Below are 17,298 nucleotides of genomic sequence, written 5' to 3'. Positions count from 1 at the left end.
AATCATAGCTTTTTTCTTCTTCCCCGTATAATGGTCAATGATTTCATTTACCATCAAAGGCTCATCTAGAATTTGTCTGTCTTCCTTTAACAAAAGTTGACTACTCCAGACTAACAATAACATCAATCCCAAGGGCCAGACAGTTCGCGAACAGTTTTGCAATAATTTTATATTGCACTCCAATTAGGCTAATCAGCCTATACTCATTAATAGTAGAGGGACTATCCGTCTTCAGAATAAGATTAATGAAAGAAGAGTTACACTCGTTCGGAATCACACCCGTGTCAAAAAAACTCATCAACAAAGTTGCAAATATCCTCCTTCAAGATCTCCCAAAACTTCTTGACAAAGCGAAAAGAAAAACCATTCGGTCCTCGTGCTCGATCACTACCACAAGACCAAACCGCATCACGAATTTCTTCATGAGAACCGATAACCAAAAAAATCACATTGAGCTGTGTCAAGCGGTCTAAGCATAGTAGGGTTGGGATGAGACATAGAAGCACCCGGTAATCAACGTAAGAGATCATAGGGTCATTTGAAAATCTCAAGCTATGGCAAAATCAAAGTGACCCTCTTCTCTATAAATTGTTGTTATGATCTTAACCCGTTAAGTGATAAAAACTAATATGCCTTCAAGGAATCCTCATCTTCATTCAAAGTAAAAAGCTTTTTAATACCCATACTCGAGTGATTAGTTTACTTTTGATATCTAAAAGATCAAATAAATAAATAAAATAAAATAATTCAAGATTGTTAGATCAGACTTTACGTCTTTTTGTACAAACAATTTTTATTGCGTTGACATCATATAAATATACATTTGAAACATAAGCAAAAATAACATAGAAAAAAACATGATGTTGAATTTAGTATCATCATGTTTACAAGGTTACATTCTTAATGTAAATCTTCTTCATATACATTTCAAAGCACTTGAAGATAGAAAAAAAAAAGATTGAAATGATTATTTATCACGAGTTTTGTCTAGAAAACTTAAGACGAAACCGCTTACGATACGTCTTGCAACAGGATTAGGTATACACCGACATAACCTTCCATCAATATATGCAACCATACCTGCAAACACAAACCTCCCAACTCCCCATTTCAATACAGACATCTTACTACTCTCCTCTTCTTTTACTATTTCTTTTGGTGGGTCCCCCTTAAACCTGTCCCCCCAATTGATTTTAGCCGTCAGATCACCCGCCTGCTCTCTCAGCCACCCGATTGCAAAATTCACAAACAGATGCTCGCACAAAGTCAAAATCGTTGGACCGATTCTCCATTCCTAAAAAAAAACAAACCATCAGATGTCATATAGGTTAGACAAGCTTTTGAAGGGCATTTATGTCTTTTCCACGGACAAGAGATCATATCCCACCTTTTTAGGTGGGGTGGGACATAAATTTGTATTAATTTTAGGGTGGGATTTATTATGATGAGGAATAAATAATTAAATAGAGTGTAGACTTACATTTTGTCCACGAAGGTGATGTAAGGGATGAGAGAAAGAAGAGTCTCCTTTCAACAATGCCTTGCTGATGAGGAAACCCTTCACATGATCCATAATTTCATCTATGAGAACACTGTTTGGGGGTAGATTCTTTAGAACAACCTATAAAATACAAAACAACATTTTTAATTGGAATTAATTTAACATATCACATATGATATATGATGATATAATATTACTGATACCTGCTCATCAATGACTCTGACTCTGAGATATTCGTGTTTATACAATGTATCCAACATAGCTTGCAGATATCCTTCTATATATAACTGTCAAATTCAAAGCATATTATATTCAGATAAAATACCAAAAAAGATGTTTCCATAAATAAATTAAAATAATTAAATAAATAAATATACCTCATCAATACCGGGATTACGATCAAGCTTAATTTTTCTATCTGGGCCACCTTCTGTAAAAGCACTACCCAATACGGAAGGCTCCATTGCCAGTTTCAGTACTCCTTGTTGAAACCCACCAAACTACATAAAATATGGTCAACCTTTTACCTTACTTTCAACTTCCAACATAAGAAGACTAAATTTTACATATTTAGTCCCTATGCTATAGTGTTTGTCCTGGATATGGTCCAAATAAAATTTTTCTTGCATTTTTTATCCCATTGGTTTCTTTTTGTTTTGGATTTCGTCCCTACCCCTCACGCAGTCTAATTTTAAGGCATTAAACCCATGTAAAATGACTATTCTGCCCCTCACTTTATAGTTTTAACTTATTTATTATTAAAAAAATGGACCCCACCCCACCCCTCCCCAAAGAAAACAAAAAGGAATCACAAGAACATTTACGACATGCATAAACAGCCGCCCCTCTATATGAAGGGCAAAATGGTCATTTTACAAACTTTGGTTTTGGACGGCATGATGGGTAGGGACCAAATCCAAAACGGAACAAAATCACAGATCAAAAAACCAAGAAAAATTGTTTTTGGACCATGTCAAAAAAATATATATAACACAGGGACCAAAGTTGTAATTTACTCTATTTTCAAAAGAAAAGGAAGGAAGGTTACCATTCCATCAAAGCCACTGGTTTCCGCTCCCCTCAGCACTGAATCTGATATCTCAGTCACAGCAACAAACAGTATATTTGATCCAGCTGTTTTAACCTGCAACATCAAAAATACTATAAACTTTAGAAGCTCTGAAAAAAAAAATAAACAAAATAAAAATAAGAGAGAAGAGGTGCACTTACAGTTTTTCCTAGATCACCTAAATAACGTTTGGTACCAGATAAGCCTTTACCATCAATGTATTTACTCAGGAGCTTGAATGTGCCTGCAAGCATTCACCAAAAACGACTTAAAATTACTAAAGAATAAGGACAAAATATAAAACACAAAATAAACATTTGTATTTTTATAATTTTATTGATTTAGTCACTTTAACTATTTTCTGTAATGATTAAACCATTATACATTTTTTTGATCTTCTAAGGAAAAAAAAAAAAAACATTTTCCCCTGTTCCCCTGGTTTAATATCAGGGTAAAATAATTTACCCATCAAACTATTATATTTTGTCGATTTACCCACTGAACAACAATTAAAATAACAAAAAATCATTATATCAGCAATTAATCACTAAAACTTTGCTTTTTCCAATCAAAATATAGAAGTTTCAAACCTAAGGTGAGACCAGGAAGCTTGATCAAAGCAGTTGAAGGATCAAAAAAGACATCAAGGGATGAAGAAGCCAAGTCATCAAAAATTGAAGCAAAAGCTGGAGGAAGCAATGGGCTTCCTTTTGCTATATAGATTGCACGCATGGCATACCTAAATACACGTAATGTTTAAGATAATATCATATCATAGAAAAATAAATCAATTTTAATTTCAAATTTAGAATATGATGGGATTCACCATGAATAATGTTGTGCACACTTGACAGAAAGTTCACGTATAGTAATCAATGCGTGAGTAACCAGGACACCATTCAGTTCTACAGTCTTGTTTTTTATTTCAGGAACCTAATAAATAAATAAATAAATAACAATATTAGCCACTAAAAAAATTATAAGATTTATAATTCTTATGACAAACCTTTATCACACTGTGCAACAAAGATCGCATTGTCTCCTGTGTTGAATTATAGCTGGAATACGAATCTCCTGGGAGAAAGCTTGCTATGATCTTCAAGAAAAGTAAACAATGTTTTTTAATTTTTTTTTTTTAATAAAAAGAATCAGATATATAGTAGAGATATGGAGATTAGTATAAAACCTTTACTGGATGTATCTCAAAATGATCAAAGTAATACTGCTGACTAGGAGTATTTGGATCACTGAGTGATGTTCTATAGAAAGGGACAATTTTCATCAGGGTTTCCTCATCCAAGTTCAAATCAAATGGCTACATATTCAAAAAAGTCAAACAGATTATTTTACGAAAGATGATAGTATTAAAAAAAATCTAAAAGTTATTGTTTTACCTGAAGAACAATGGATAAGTATTTTATTTGTCTGATATTAGAAGTTGATGGAAGCAAAATGAGAACTACACGAAGCATGTTGTCATATGTATCCGAGAATCCAGTTTGATGTCTTCGAAGCATAGCAGCAAAAGGAGCTCCTACCCACTTTTGATCCACACTCACAGACTGCAGTAATAATATATTATAATTATTTCTTGAGTAAATTACAAAACTAGTCCCTGTGCTTTCTAATTTTAATCGTTTTTAGCCCAAAATTCCTGGTACGTTCAGATTTTTATCTTATTTCAAGGTTCCATGGACCAAAACCGAGAAAGGTTTCAACTTTGGACTAAAAATGGTAAGAACAGAAAGAACAGGGACCATTTTGGTAATTTATTATTGTTTCTTTGATACCTGAACCCTAAGTTGATTCAATCTTTGTTGATCAGTAAGCATGGAATCCAGACTGATGTTGTTAAGCCGCATAACAATGATTGGTGTGTAAACAAGTGACTCATCTGACTCTTCTTCCTTCAGTAACCAATTTATATGTGAAAATATTAGAATTTGATATTATGTATTTATGTGTATCATTTTTTTTTATTGATAATAAAAGTGTGACTAACCTGTTTTGCACGTTCACTGAAGTGGATAGAAAATCTAGAGACCCTTAATGTAATTTTAGCACCAGGGTAGAATTGTCTATTTAGTTTTCTGCTGTCTTTACGTTCACAAATTCTAAGAACTCTAGTGAGGCCATGTGCATAAACTTCATACCCCAAATTCACCATATCCATCTCATTTACGTGACTTAATTTTGACATTTTACCCTTTTCTCCTGTCTTCTTCTTATCCAAAGGGAAATTTAACCCTAATGCTCTACGTTGACTGACTTTATACAAGGGTTTCCATTCACGCACCTTGTCCAGGCTAATTTCACGTAGCAGATGCAAATCTACAAAAACAAGGGTAAGAAAGATGATGATATTCAAGAAAGAACATTTATTGGTGAAATTAGGGTTAATGGAGCTTGAGTAATGAAGAAGAATCTTGATGCACGCTTGTCATTAAAATTTTGGATGTCTATCTTGGGAGCAAATTCTTGAAGAATCTAAATCACTCTTCTACATTTAAACTTCGTTGTTGAAATTGGGGTTTATGGAGCTTGAAAAATGAAGATGATTCTTGATTGATGTATGTTTGTAATTAAGATGTAAATGTTGGTTATTAGAAAGGATAACAAGATTTAAAGGGTAGATTCCTCCGTCAATGTATGAAACTAATTGTAATGTCAAGTAAAGTTAGGGTTTATTTTATACCCATTTGGGGCTAACTTGATAGCTTGATGCATGAGTAAATTCCTGTTATAAATTATAACATTATGTTCGATTAAATATGAATCCAATTTCATAAAATGATACATTAAATCTGAAGTGTTGAATTAAAAGCTACATATTCTTAAGTTAAAAGAAAAAGGTGGTATGGAAATTGGTTAATTATTGGTAAATTAGAGCTATATGATGAATATCTAAACCATAAAGGGCATGAAAGCATCAAGTAATGAATAATGTGGATTATGTCAGCTTTAATGGGTAATGATGTTTGATTATAAATGATGGAAAACTCTATGTAGATAGATATAAATACGGTTGTTTAATCTAACTTATTATATTATAAAAAATGTATTTTATAGTAGGGTGTTACACGAAATGAGAAAGAAGAAATTACCACTTATTTGGATGACTAGCTTATGAGGAAGAGATAAATCATCCCATACATAATTAACTTGCTTTCCAGATCCCAAAGTTTCTAGTTCTGTTGAGCCCTGAAAACATTAGTCATGATTGAAATTGAGTCCTTCATGTGAAGAAGTTTGATAAAAAAAAAAAAAAAAAAATCCAATATTCATGTTCTTACCTTTTGATAGTAAGTTATTGATGCATCACGCAAACAATTCTCAACCCTATAAGGCAAATTCATGTGAGGTGGTCTGTGGAAGCGTAAAACAAGAGACGAATTCTCTTCAGAAACAATCACAACAGCAAATTCTTGTGTATTTTCTTCATTTTCTTTGTCTTTTTCTTTTATAGATCTTGGAAATTTCAGAAAAAATCTCCCCATTGAAGCAACACATATTGGCCCTGACCAACCTAATCCAGAATCATTTGGAGAAAACTGAATAAACAGCAATGAATCATCTTCACCATTTCTATGCTTTCTGATGAAATTCTCAAAAATGCTAGTTTCCCTCTTTTTGTTTGTTTTGTTGCAAAGTCGTAAAGCTTTTCTCTGTTTACTACTGACAGTTGTCATACACTCCACATCATCCTTCTCATAGTTTAATCAAAATATAAAATGTTAGCATATAATGGATATTATAATTTTATAATACAAGAGGCGAAAAAGGGTATATATACAGTATACCTCTAGGTTACACTGACGAATAGTGATCACTTCATCTGATTCATTTAGTAATACATATCTTGGAGTCAAAGATACTACTTGTGATGGAGTTTGTGTGTTAATGGATGAATGTAATGAAACGCCCAATTTTGTAATATATATGAGTCCTGGTTTTTCTTCCATTTCTAGATTTATCTCTGTAACGCCTGAGACTGCATCTAAGTCTAGCAGAGCTTCATTTGCTTTGTCATCCATTAATTTCAGGGACACCTTGTTTGTTCTAAAGACATGAATGAATGTGTGAAATAGTTTTATTTACAATTCTAAATGACTAAAGAGTTAGTATCAATGGATAACTAGTAAACTACTACCTTAAGAACCATGATTTTGTTGACTTAGGAGGCAGAAAAGCTCCTAGCTTTGAATATCCTTGAGAAGAAAGCTCCTCAACTTCATTTCTGAATAAAAAAAATTGTGTTAAATGAAATAAATGTGGTGAAACTGAAAGGTGAATACTAATAAACAAGTACCTAGATAAGGGATTCTGATTCGGAGCAAGACAAAATAAACCAAAATCAGTGTTGTTCTTGAGTGTATATGGTGTATATATGGCAGCCTGTAGAAATATACATGAATCAGCTCTCGAAATGGAGGATTGTATTGGCAATATAGAAAAAGAGAGAAATATATATTTATTTATATATACCTCCAGTATGCCCCTATGTCCACATGACAAACTTAAAAGACCAAAATACCTTCCATCACCAAAGTTTAACTCCATGTCCAAGTTTTGATTACCTTTTTTCTTCTTCAGTAACTTTTTAGCCCAATCACCACAATTTACAGATTTGCAAGTTAATCCAAATGCAGTTAAGGTAACATTAAAGAACATTGCCTCAGGGTTAGCATATAAAGTCACACTTGAACCACAAGGAATAGTTGCCTGTTTGCTCATGTTTTCACTCTCTTGGGGCAAATAGCGATCTGCAACATGATCAAAATTTGGGACAAAGTCAAAAGTCAAAAAAAAGTCAAAATTTCATGGTATGATTGTTAGTTGTTACCTTTATCAGTTAAAACCACATGTATCTCTAACTGCAATAGGTTAGAAATCTCAACAGTTGGAAGAATAAAGATTTCCTTTTGTTCCACTAGAGCAACTGCTGAAGCTTTTGATCCATCAGGTTGTAAAATAGGAACATCTTTTTTGATGGTTTGAATTAAAAAGTGTAAGTCATCGATTTCCCCTGTTTTTGATTTTGAAGGAACACGAGCTGTACTGAAGGAAGATTTTTCTGATTCGAGTGGAAAAGCATTGCGTACATGGTAACTTATTTTATCAAATAATCCAGAGAGACGTGCAGCTTTTCCTCCTTTAAGTTCATCAGACCATTCCATGTTGTTGAAACTTGGAGAGTCTTTAGGTCTGAAAGAGAATATGAAATTACCAACACTCATAGATCTTAATGCCTTCTTTGATCCACCAGAAGCTTTTATGGCATCAAAAGCTGCTGTGGAATCATCAATGGTGTCCCCTGCTTTAACTACTAAAGAAGCATGATGGGTTTCCTCTTGTTGAGGCCTTTGAAATCGGAGCTCGATTGGGAAGTTAGTTTGATTGTGGATTTTTAATATGGGAGAGACAACAATAGATAAACCATCCTACAAGAAATTAGAAACATTAAGAGAAATGTAGTCTTTTATAAAAACAACATTAACAGAAACTATACCTCAGATTTCCATGAAATGTCTACAATAATGAATGGCCCAGGAAATGCTTTTGAATCTGTTGAAATACATCAAAGATAAAAGTCAAACTTGGTCAAACAATTATTCTAAAAGTGAATTATGAGCATAATACTACCATTTTTAGAAACTATGCGAGTTCTCCAAGCAAATGTTCCAGATTTTAAGAGTGAAAACTTAATTGGAAATGTCAAAAAGTCTCCTCTCTCTGCAAGTTGGATTGAGACACTTGATGCTTCTGATTCTGGATGCTGGTCTAAAGCCAAGTTTCTGACAACATACAACATAAATAATGTTGTATGAGGGTAAATTGGTAATACAATAACTTTGTAGTGAAAGTCAAATATAAATGTGATTTTATATAAGCCTATTAACACATGATATATAGAAATCTATCTCTATTGATCTTGCTCTTTTCTTATTATCATTCACGCATGTCAGTGGTATCCATGTTCTCTTCTTTCCAGTCTTAGAAAGTGTGTAATATATATCCAAATACTTTACAATACTTATATATATATATATATATATATATATATATATATATATATATATATATATATTCTCTTCTTTCCATGCCAATGTTATTAATTAATCAGAAAAAGTACCTTAAGAAAACAGTTGTGGACTGTTTTCTGGCTATTCTAGCATACTGTTTATCTGAAAACTGACAAAGGAGGACTAGGTCTGATTGGTTCTCAACCTGACAATTAGAAAACAACATAATTTCATGTTAAAGATCTCATACCATAAACTGCATGTTTGGATACATATAAAGAGAGAGAAACACGCATTATAGTACGTAATTATTATACACCTTGCAGGAATTTCCCAGAATCACAGAGCTTTGAATTGCATAAGGACCAGCCAAATCCAGTTTTCCAATCACAAACAGAAGTATGTCCAGTGAAAGCTCGATTATTGATACACGAAACTGTTAAAATCCACAATATAATAATACATCAGTATGCCATTCACAATAGTAAACAAAACTGGATGCAAAATATTATGTGATTATCATGCTTACCTCTTTAACTCTAGCATAGAAATGAACAGGCACTCCATAAACACCATGGGTTTGAACCCTAGATCTCCAGAAAATGTTTATTTCAACTGGATGCAGAAACGTGTTCCTGTATTCAAATGATAAATAAGAAAAAAGTTCTTAAATGTATTTGCAAAAATAATATAAACACATACCATAAGTTCCTCTTTGCATCAAACGAGTATAGCTCAGTTACAAGTTTGGTTATCACTCTGGTTTTAGCATGTGATTTCTGTATTATAAATTCAGGAACAACCATAGACATCTGGAGAAGTGGGACCCTTTCGATTGTATCTGAAAGTTCATGATATATTGTCACAGAAATTTTGTCAATCTTGATATCAATAAAGGGTGAAACCGAGTTTCCTTCATCCAGCAATAATGGATCATTGGCAAGGGGAAAATCCTGAAATACTTTAAACTTGAATGGATTTCCAGGTATGCTTACAAACTCTAGAACCCCTTCAACAAAAGCTATAGAACAATTGTTCTTCTTGTTGATCAAGTAAAATAGGTTTTTTTCTGCATTGTTGTAAGACTCCAGCTCACTATCATCTTCAAAACTTGCAGACTTACAAGGCATTGATCTCCAAAGTGATGTTCCACTGTTACTTGAGCTGGAAAGCTCAACAAAATTTGATCTGGGATTACAGTTTAATTGCAGGTGTTCCCCTGATTCATCTTTGGCATACAATGAGGTCAATGAAAACCATTGGTATGATGACTTCCATATCTTTTGGTAATGATACTTCACCTAAATGAAAAAGGGTTTAATTTTTCATCAATAGAATCAATAGAATGATGCTATTAACTTGTTCATGTCACAATTAGTCAACTACAGACCTTGAAAAGAGCCATCTGTGGTGCAAGTGAATAATGCATTGAACCAGACAAACGATAATTTCTATCTTCACCTTCTGCCACAATATACATATGCTGATGGACATCTTGGATTGCAATGATACTGCCTATAATGTATGAAACATAAAACTTGTCAATGGAGTTTGTGGTAAATAATAACTAATAAAAATTGTGAACTACAATAAGAAAAAGAAAAAATAAATAAATAAATACCATCTTGGATCATCTCCTCCAGGTTTCTCATGGGTTCCTCTTCATTATGCAATTGCCTTTGCTGCACAGTGGCAGTTGTTTCTTTTGTGGAGACCCCAGAAATCTCAGCAACTGAAAGCAACATCTGGAGACATAATAGCATATATGCCATATAACTATATAAGCATCAACTTGTAGGTTCTATAATTTTTAAAATAAGCATGATGTATAATTGAATTCTCACCTGAATCTCGGACAATGATATTGTCACATCAAAACCTGAAATAGAACCACTGCCAACCCAAGGTTGAGTTGATTTTGATGTATCAGGAGAGTCCCTTGATACAGGCTCTTCAGCTGCTATGAAACAAGTTAATTGTCTCAAAATGTAGTTTTCAGAATCTTGATGAGAATCTTCACTGGATAGTTCTATACGCGAATCAGAAGTGGAGCTGCTTGCATCATTTGCTACAGAATGAATATCATCTGTTGGAACTAATGCTGCTTGAATGACAGATGGATCTGTGCTAGAAGACCTAAGAGGAATCTGAACTCTACTGTTTTGATGTTTGATAGAGTCTTGAAGAACTCGAGAAAGAATTGACAATTGGGAAAGACGAAATGATAACTTTTTCTTCATATTCACAACTTTAAGGTCCAAACCCATGTCAGCACTAAACAGAAGCTCTTCAAGTCTTCCTGCACAATATCCATCACCAAAACATGTTAAGCCTATTTTTGTAAAATATGAAAACATGAGAGAGAGAGGTACCAGATTCATCTCTACCAATTAAGGCAAGATAAAACTGAGAGAGATGCATGGTAAGATCTTCAGGTATGCCTGCAGTTTGTGTCTCTTGGATCGGAGAGGCTTCAAGTGTAGTGATATTTGCAATATGGGAAACTGGAAATAGATGTTTGACACGACGTATGTATGAATCTCCACATTGAGAGAACATCACAGCTGATGTGGTTTCAAGGAAGATAATGCCACCCTGTCAAGTCCATGTCAGCAACATCATGATAAAGTAACTCTTCCATTTTGTCATATATACTAACACATCCCACTTCAATCAACATAGTAGACAAAAAAAAATACAAAAAGTGATATTAAAGTCAAATGTGAGAGAAAACTGTTAGAAGTAAGTCATGAGAATGGCACCTGACAATGGCAAGAGATGCTTTTCTGAAAGCCACCCTCAACAGAAAGTGATATCTCAAGCTTACTTGACTCATGTTTTCCAATTATTACATCCTTTAAAGGGCATCCTACCACATAGAGTTCAGTGGAGGAAATTTCTGCTTTGAAACAAGTATTTGAAATAGAAGTAGAACTACCAATTGCTCTGTGGGATAATGATGATTCATTGGGAAGATTTGTCAAAGATAAATTCAATTTGCAATTGGAAACTGATGATTCAGATATATCTTCTAACCGATTATGGAGATCAGACCTATTCATGACATCATCATTTGCATATCTGAAAATAACAGCTCGTAAACCAAGGAAATCAACAAGCCCTTGTATTTTCCCTTGGTTCTTTTTGTATGAGAACATCATATGCATTTTCTGAAGAGTAATCTGAATTCCATTATCAGGCAAGAAGTTTGCAGACAGATTTTGGCTCATAAAGGATTCAGAGATTGTGACTTGATTCTCTATGGCATTGACTTTCCTTGACTTGTGAATGATTATATCCACTGACTGGATTTCAGATGTGCATTTAAGAATATAGAGAGTGTTCAGAATGATCAAGGGCATTCCAGTAATTGAACTCACCAGCATCTCATTTCCAGAACTAACATCCAACATCTCCTGAGTATCAAAATAATTAGAATTTCTAGAAGTGGATGTGTTGCTTGTGATCAATGTGTTTGATAGAGCAAAGATCAAACTATTAACCACCTGTCACACAAAAAACATCAAGTGAGTCAACATAATTCATCACAACAGATTACAGAACAATAATTTCTATTCAATTCAGAGAAAATAATCAAAGTTGTTATAAGCAATCATGGAACATAACAAGAGTGAGCTAGTTTAAATGCAGGGAATAGAGTAAAGTATGCAACCTAGCAATCTTAAAACTGAAGGAATTGTAGGTGTTACAAGAAAAATTAAGATATCAGGGAAGAAGAAGAAGAAGAAGAAGAAGAAGAAGAAGGAAATTACCTCGACTAAAGCAGACATTTCATCAACAAATATTAGACCCGAGAGCCCTGAAGCATTCCCATTTAGGACTGCAGAGAAAGCACTTACACTTTTTCCAAGAGACCAATTATCCTTCCTGTGATACAACAGAAAGTAAAGTAAATAAAAATAAAGCACAATGACACCAAAAATTGAAACAAGAGTGAAGCATGTCATACCTTAGGGTTGAAAGTTGAACTGTTATTGGCTTTAATGTTATAATCTTGGAGTGGTGGACTTCAGATGAGTCATCAAGGTAAGCATTTATACCATGAATTTGTAAAGACGCATCAAGCCTTATTTGCCCTTGACACTGGTAGCTTCCATTATTGGAATTAGCCATGTTAACCACTTGAAGCTCCATCATATGCATGCACTCTGTTGCTGAATCATTTAATAGACTCGGTGACACCAAGAGTTCAATGTTTTTACAATCAAAAGAAAGGTGAATATCATCAACTGCTTTATGCAAACTATCCTTTCTCAGTGATACTCGGATTCGAGGACCAACTACATATACTCCAACTTCAATAAGCTTTTCTGGTATTACTTTATGCAGTTCCTTTTCCATTTCAGCAATAGATGAATCACAATCCCAGACTCTCACTAATGGGGTATCATATGTTGGAGTAGAAGTTTGTGCTTTCTCCAAACTGAAAGCATTTTGTATCTGCCTAAGAAGTAGAGTCAACGATAATGCTGATGAATATCCCAAAAAGAAATCCAATTGTCCCATTGCCAAACAACATTTTGTAAATCGATGACTCAAGCTACTCTCCCCTTGATCTGTCAAAAAATGCTTCATCTCAAAGAGAATGAAGGGATCTTTCAAGGTCTCATTCGTAATTTCACCAAATTCTGAACAAGATGTCTTCCAATCCAACCATGTTTGATTTAAAATGGTTTCCAGAAGTGGGAGGGAGGCAGAAATTCTATCTTGGTTAAAAACAAGAGCAGGCTTACTCCATAAGATAGTTTCTGAGTCTAGAACTTTAGGCTTCTTGTGTCCTTTAGAAGAATATTCATAGTCATTTATAACCTTGACACCCCCACAGGAGAAAGTCAAATGACTCTCACAGATATTTTCGTTGTAAAGAAGGATAAATGAATCAAATATTAAACAGAAAGAAAGTAGATCCAGGTGTGAAAGTGAAACCCTCCTGTCTGTAACAGCTTTTTTATGTTTAGTGTTGTTATCAGGGGAAATGGTGATGGAAATTTTTCCCAAGTTTAGTCTGTAACAAAGATTTGGGAAGGAATCTATTGGAATAACTCCAACTTTTTTTGTGTTAAACATGCTACACAAAGTAGTCCATATAAGACAAAGTAATTGGAATATCTTTTGAAAATACTCCAAGTACCTATTGACTTGGACCTCCTCTTTGGTTGAAACACCATTGTTGACTTTTCTGCATCTGATGACTCGACGTGCAAGTGCAATAGCTGGAGGAGGTATTTCTTTCTCAATTTCAGAAATTACTTCCCATTGATGCCTAAAAGTTTTTGAAAACATCTGGTTTTTGGACATCTTTACAGCTGATCTTTTTATCATTATGTCCATAGGATAATATCCAATCAGTAAAAACAAATTCTCCCAGGCATGTATATAACGCAACCATAGGATAACTAAACCAACTAATTTCTGCATTGAATATCTACGTGTTGAGATCAATGACCTAATTCTAGTTGCAGTTTCTTTCCAGAGTTGTCTTCCGTTTCTTATTGATGGGGATTTTCTTGATGATTCCCTCACAATAATTGATAAAATGGAGACATCTGCTGGAGAAAATGAAAACAGTAATTCCTCAATTGAACAATTGAGTTCACTCAACTGAAGATCACTCAACTTTGAGGAACAGATAATGTCGGTTGCAGAAAACACTGGGCTAAGATGATCATGGCTCTTCAATCTTATCTTTAAACCTCTGATTTCAAGATCGAAATAGCTCTCTTTAGGATTTACAATAAGTGAATTGACATACCCTCTGAGGAAAGATTGAGGTTTGACAAGTCGAGAGCCTGCATTAAGCTCCTCTATCTCCAACAAGCATGCAATGGAGTCATCTGAGATGGCATGTTGCAGTTGTAGATTGATATCAGTCATCTGTAAGGAACAATAATTCAGGATAAGCTTTGGGAGGGAAGTTTTCTGGCTCCTTGATGGGGAAATATTCGCAAGCTTTTCCATGATATCAAACAATTCACTACCCTGTGATCATCAGAAAGTCATTAGACGATATGATAAAAGCTATGGAATAGAGACCAAATTCAGAACTTTAAACGAAATACCTCAGGGTCAATTTCACGTAGAGCCTTCTTCTTGTCCTCCAGCAACACCTCCGATGGCTCCCGGCTGCTTCCCCTCCCCTCCACTATCCTTCCACGTCAAGCGACATTGCGAAAATAAATGAACAAAAAACGAAGACAATCCAAACTACATAAGTAAAAATGTATACATAAACAAACATTTGTATATAGCATACCTCGGCGATATAGTGATATGGAAACCTTGAACTTCCCAATTGAATGCAGGAGCTGACCAGTTGGTAATCCGGAGGGTCAATTGATCAATTCTGAAGTCGGTGAAGTAAAAGCCAGTAGAATCGTCTAGAAGCTCGTTCAGTGCTGAAGTATTGAAGCGGAGGCTCTTTGCGATTCCATGAGAACGAAGAAACCCTAACTTGAGTTCCAACTCCGGTTCTTGCAGCAGCCATGGTTGCAACACTGATTCTAACTTGCGCTTAATAAAGTCGGTTATAAACATTGCAATTAGTTCTGAAAATAGGTTCTTTCAAATGAACAGATTAACGCCATTTTTGGAAAAGCTTTTCTGAGTGTATGGATGATTAAGCTTTCTCAGATTCTGATATGGTTGTTACTCTTCGAATTCGTCTTCGCGGGCTTGAAAGTGAAGTTTGTTGGAAAGTAAAGGGCATGGATTGCGAAAATAAAATTAATATACGATTTATATTATTTTCGATGTCGACCAAAGTTTATGTTTTCTTTTTTATCAAGTTATTTATATGTGAATTAAATGATATAAATAAAATGAGATAAGATATTTTTAGAAGACTATATTGATTTGTGTAAATCTTATCCTATTTTATAAAACAAATGATTATTTTCTTAGTGTAGGCATCTCATTTATTATTTATGACTAGAAAACTGACATGTTCATTTATCTGTATAGTTTTTAATTTTGTTAGGTACGTCACTAAGGTGGCGATTAATATAACAAAATCTATTAAAATATTATATATAATTAAAATCCTCCCTAATAAATCAAAATCTTTTTGTCACATATCTTTTTCTCCTTCATTTGAACACATAGTATTTTTTAGAATTTTTGAATTTTCTATTTTTTATTTGTCATTTTATTGTATTTTTCATTTTATTAAATTAAAATTTCATATTTAATATGTAAGGTAATATATATGCAAGGTATTTATTAGAAATGGTTTATATATGCAATATATTCAATGTATTAAAGACTCGTTAATTCTAATAATTTAAATTTTTTCTTATTTTTCTTATAAATTCAAACTTCTCAAATTGTTAAATTTTCATATTTAATGTTTTTCTTTAATAAACTCATATAATACATGGATCTTATATCTAGTATATTTATAAAATAAAATAAGTTATATATTAGAGTTAACACACATGTAACACCCTAACATGTTACTAGTATATACCTCCAAAATAGTCATAACATGTAGAATCTCCTATGTCGACAACTAGGATAGATAGCCGCTTGAGTGGTTATTAAATTGGCTGTTTATGATGTAAATATCTAAAGAAAATTTATTTGTTGAGATTTTTATTGACGCAATATAGAAAATCTAATATTGTAAAGTGGATAATGTGTTATACCTAGAGACTCTCATATACAAATGCTTATATATTAATGTAAACTTATAACAACAAATAATCTTAAATATAGATAGGAATGACGCTTTGTTCGACATGACCAATGGTTTAAAAAACAATTCGACCCTCTAGGATTTGTATCTGGGTAAATTTGTTTAATTATTATCGGTTTATGTCAATTTCTAGATTGTATCGAATGAGATGGTCTCATTAAAAATCAGGTTGAACTGGTGTGACTGAACCAGTAAAAAAATCATTTAAATATTCTTATTGGACATGGATAGCTAAATTTCACTTAACCCATTAAAAGCATCCGATTTCCAAAACAAATTGAATAGCTATCCCGATGTAAAACTTAAGAATATATGTTTTTTTTAATGTAGTTGAATTGATCTAGAAATGTTACGTGTATATATGGGCCGGTTCCGATGAGGACATTTTTTTTTGTAAGGACACGTTAAAAAAATTATTCTCCTTTTGGTCCGATTAAACCTTTGTTCGGGTAACCTAGACCGAATAACCCGAGAACCGAATCGGGTTAAAACAGATACACGATAACCGACCCAAATAACTTATTTGATCCTAATTTGGGTTGATCCGGTTTCGGTTTCGGTTTCGGTTTCGGGTCGGGTACTCGGTCAAAATGCACATCCCTAAGGTGCAATAGTAATTTGTTGCATAGGGACGTACCAATAACCCCCCTCCTTACAACAAGATATGAAAAAAATCTAAAACTAAAGATAGTGTCAAAGAGAAAGGAGAGATTATTGCCAAGCAAAAAATCGATAATAATGGTAAGCCTGAAATAACAGTTGTAGTTGCATTTGCAGACTTGCAGTTACAAGCTCAACAAAGACAAAAAAAAAATTGCAAAAATGGTCCTTGTGTTTGTCAAGAAAATATGTGGTTTTGGTCCAAAAAAATTTAGTGGTGCATAAGTGGTCCAATTTTGGATACCTTGTGTAGTTTTGGTCCTTATGGTTGATATTTGTTTGAGGTTTTTGTCCATACCTGACTTGAAATGACAAATTTTCCCCTATAATA

The 17,298-nt window shown here is 33.6% G+C and overlaps 1 protein-coding gene across 2 annotated transcripts; it reads right to left on the bottom strand.

The window, feature by feature from the left end:
• Positions 1-846: 846 nt before the first annotated feature.
• Positions 847-15,323, bottom strand: LOC145093259 (vacuolar protein sorting-associated protein, putative (DUF1162)). 2 transcript variants are annotated; one of them, XM_079031340.1, is made up of 35 exons: positions 14,868-15,323; positions 14,674-14,761; positions 12,564-14,593; positions 12,367-12,481; positions 11,356-12,099; positions 10,966-11,188; positions 10,438-10,892; positions 10,215-10,338; positions 9,984-10,108; positions 9,296-9,894; positions 9,123-9,228; positions 8,913-9,029; positions 8,704-8,798; positions 8,214-8,365; positions 8,080-8,135; positions 7,414-8,011; positions 7,056-7,333; positions 6,880-6,965; positions 6,721-6,807; positions 6,371-6,629; positions 5,864-6,274; positions 5,675-5,771; positions 4,573-4,901; positions 4,361-4,477; positions 3,965-4,132; positions 3,757-3,885; positions 3,577-3,666; positions 3,397-3,503; positions 3,161-3,309; positions 2,732-2,814; positions 2,550-2,645; positions 1,879-2,001; positions 1,705-1,788; positions 1,481-1,621; positions 847-1,294 (listed from the first exon to the last, which is right to left on the bottom strand). In XM_079031340.1, exons 1-35 carry the CDS (start codon positions 15,146-15,148, stop codon positions 968-970), a joined length of 9,069 nt encoding a protein of 3,022 aa, XP_078887466.1. In that variant the 5' UTR covers positions 15,149-15,323; the 3' UTR covers positions 847-967. The 2 variants fall into 2 exon arrangements, with proteins under 2 accessions (XP_078887466.1, XP_078887467.1); XM_079031341.1 differs by having other exon boundaries at positions 14,674-14,756; positions 14,868-14,913.
• Positions 15,324-17,298: the final 1,975 nt, after the last annotated feature.

Source organism: Lactuca serriola, chromosome 3 (assembly GCF_051521515.1).
Source record: "Lactuca serriola cultivar US96UC23 chromosome 3, Lser_US96UC23_V15, whole genome shotgun sequence".
NCBI classification, from domain to species: Eukaryota; Viridiplantae; Streptophyta; class Magnoliopsida; order Asterales; family Asteraceae; genus Lactuca; species Lactuca serriola.
The sequence above is the reverse complement of the archived record's forward strand: the minus strand, read 5'-3'. Positions and strand labels throughout refer to the sequence as shown.

What these genes read in the sequence shown, in the direction of transcription:
- LOC145093259 (XM_079031340.1), bottom strand. Translation starts at nt 15,148, where the DNA reads ATGTTTATAACCGACTTTATTAAGCGCAAGTTAGAATCAGTGTTGCAA. An exon ending in GATGCAAAGAGGAACTTATG is followed by an intron (nt 9,229 to 9,295) that starts GTATGTGTTTAT and finishes ATTTGAATACAG; the next exon opens with GAACACGTTTCTGCATCCAG. An exon ending in ACAAAATCATGGTTCTTAAG is followed by an intron (nt 6,630 to 6,720) that starts GTAGTAGTTTAC and finishes TCATGTCTTTAG; the next exon opens with AACAAACAAGGTGTCCCTGA.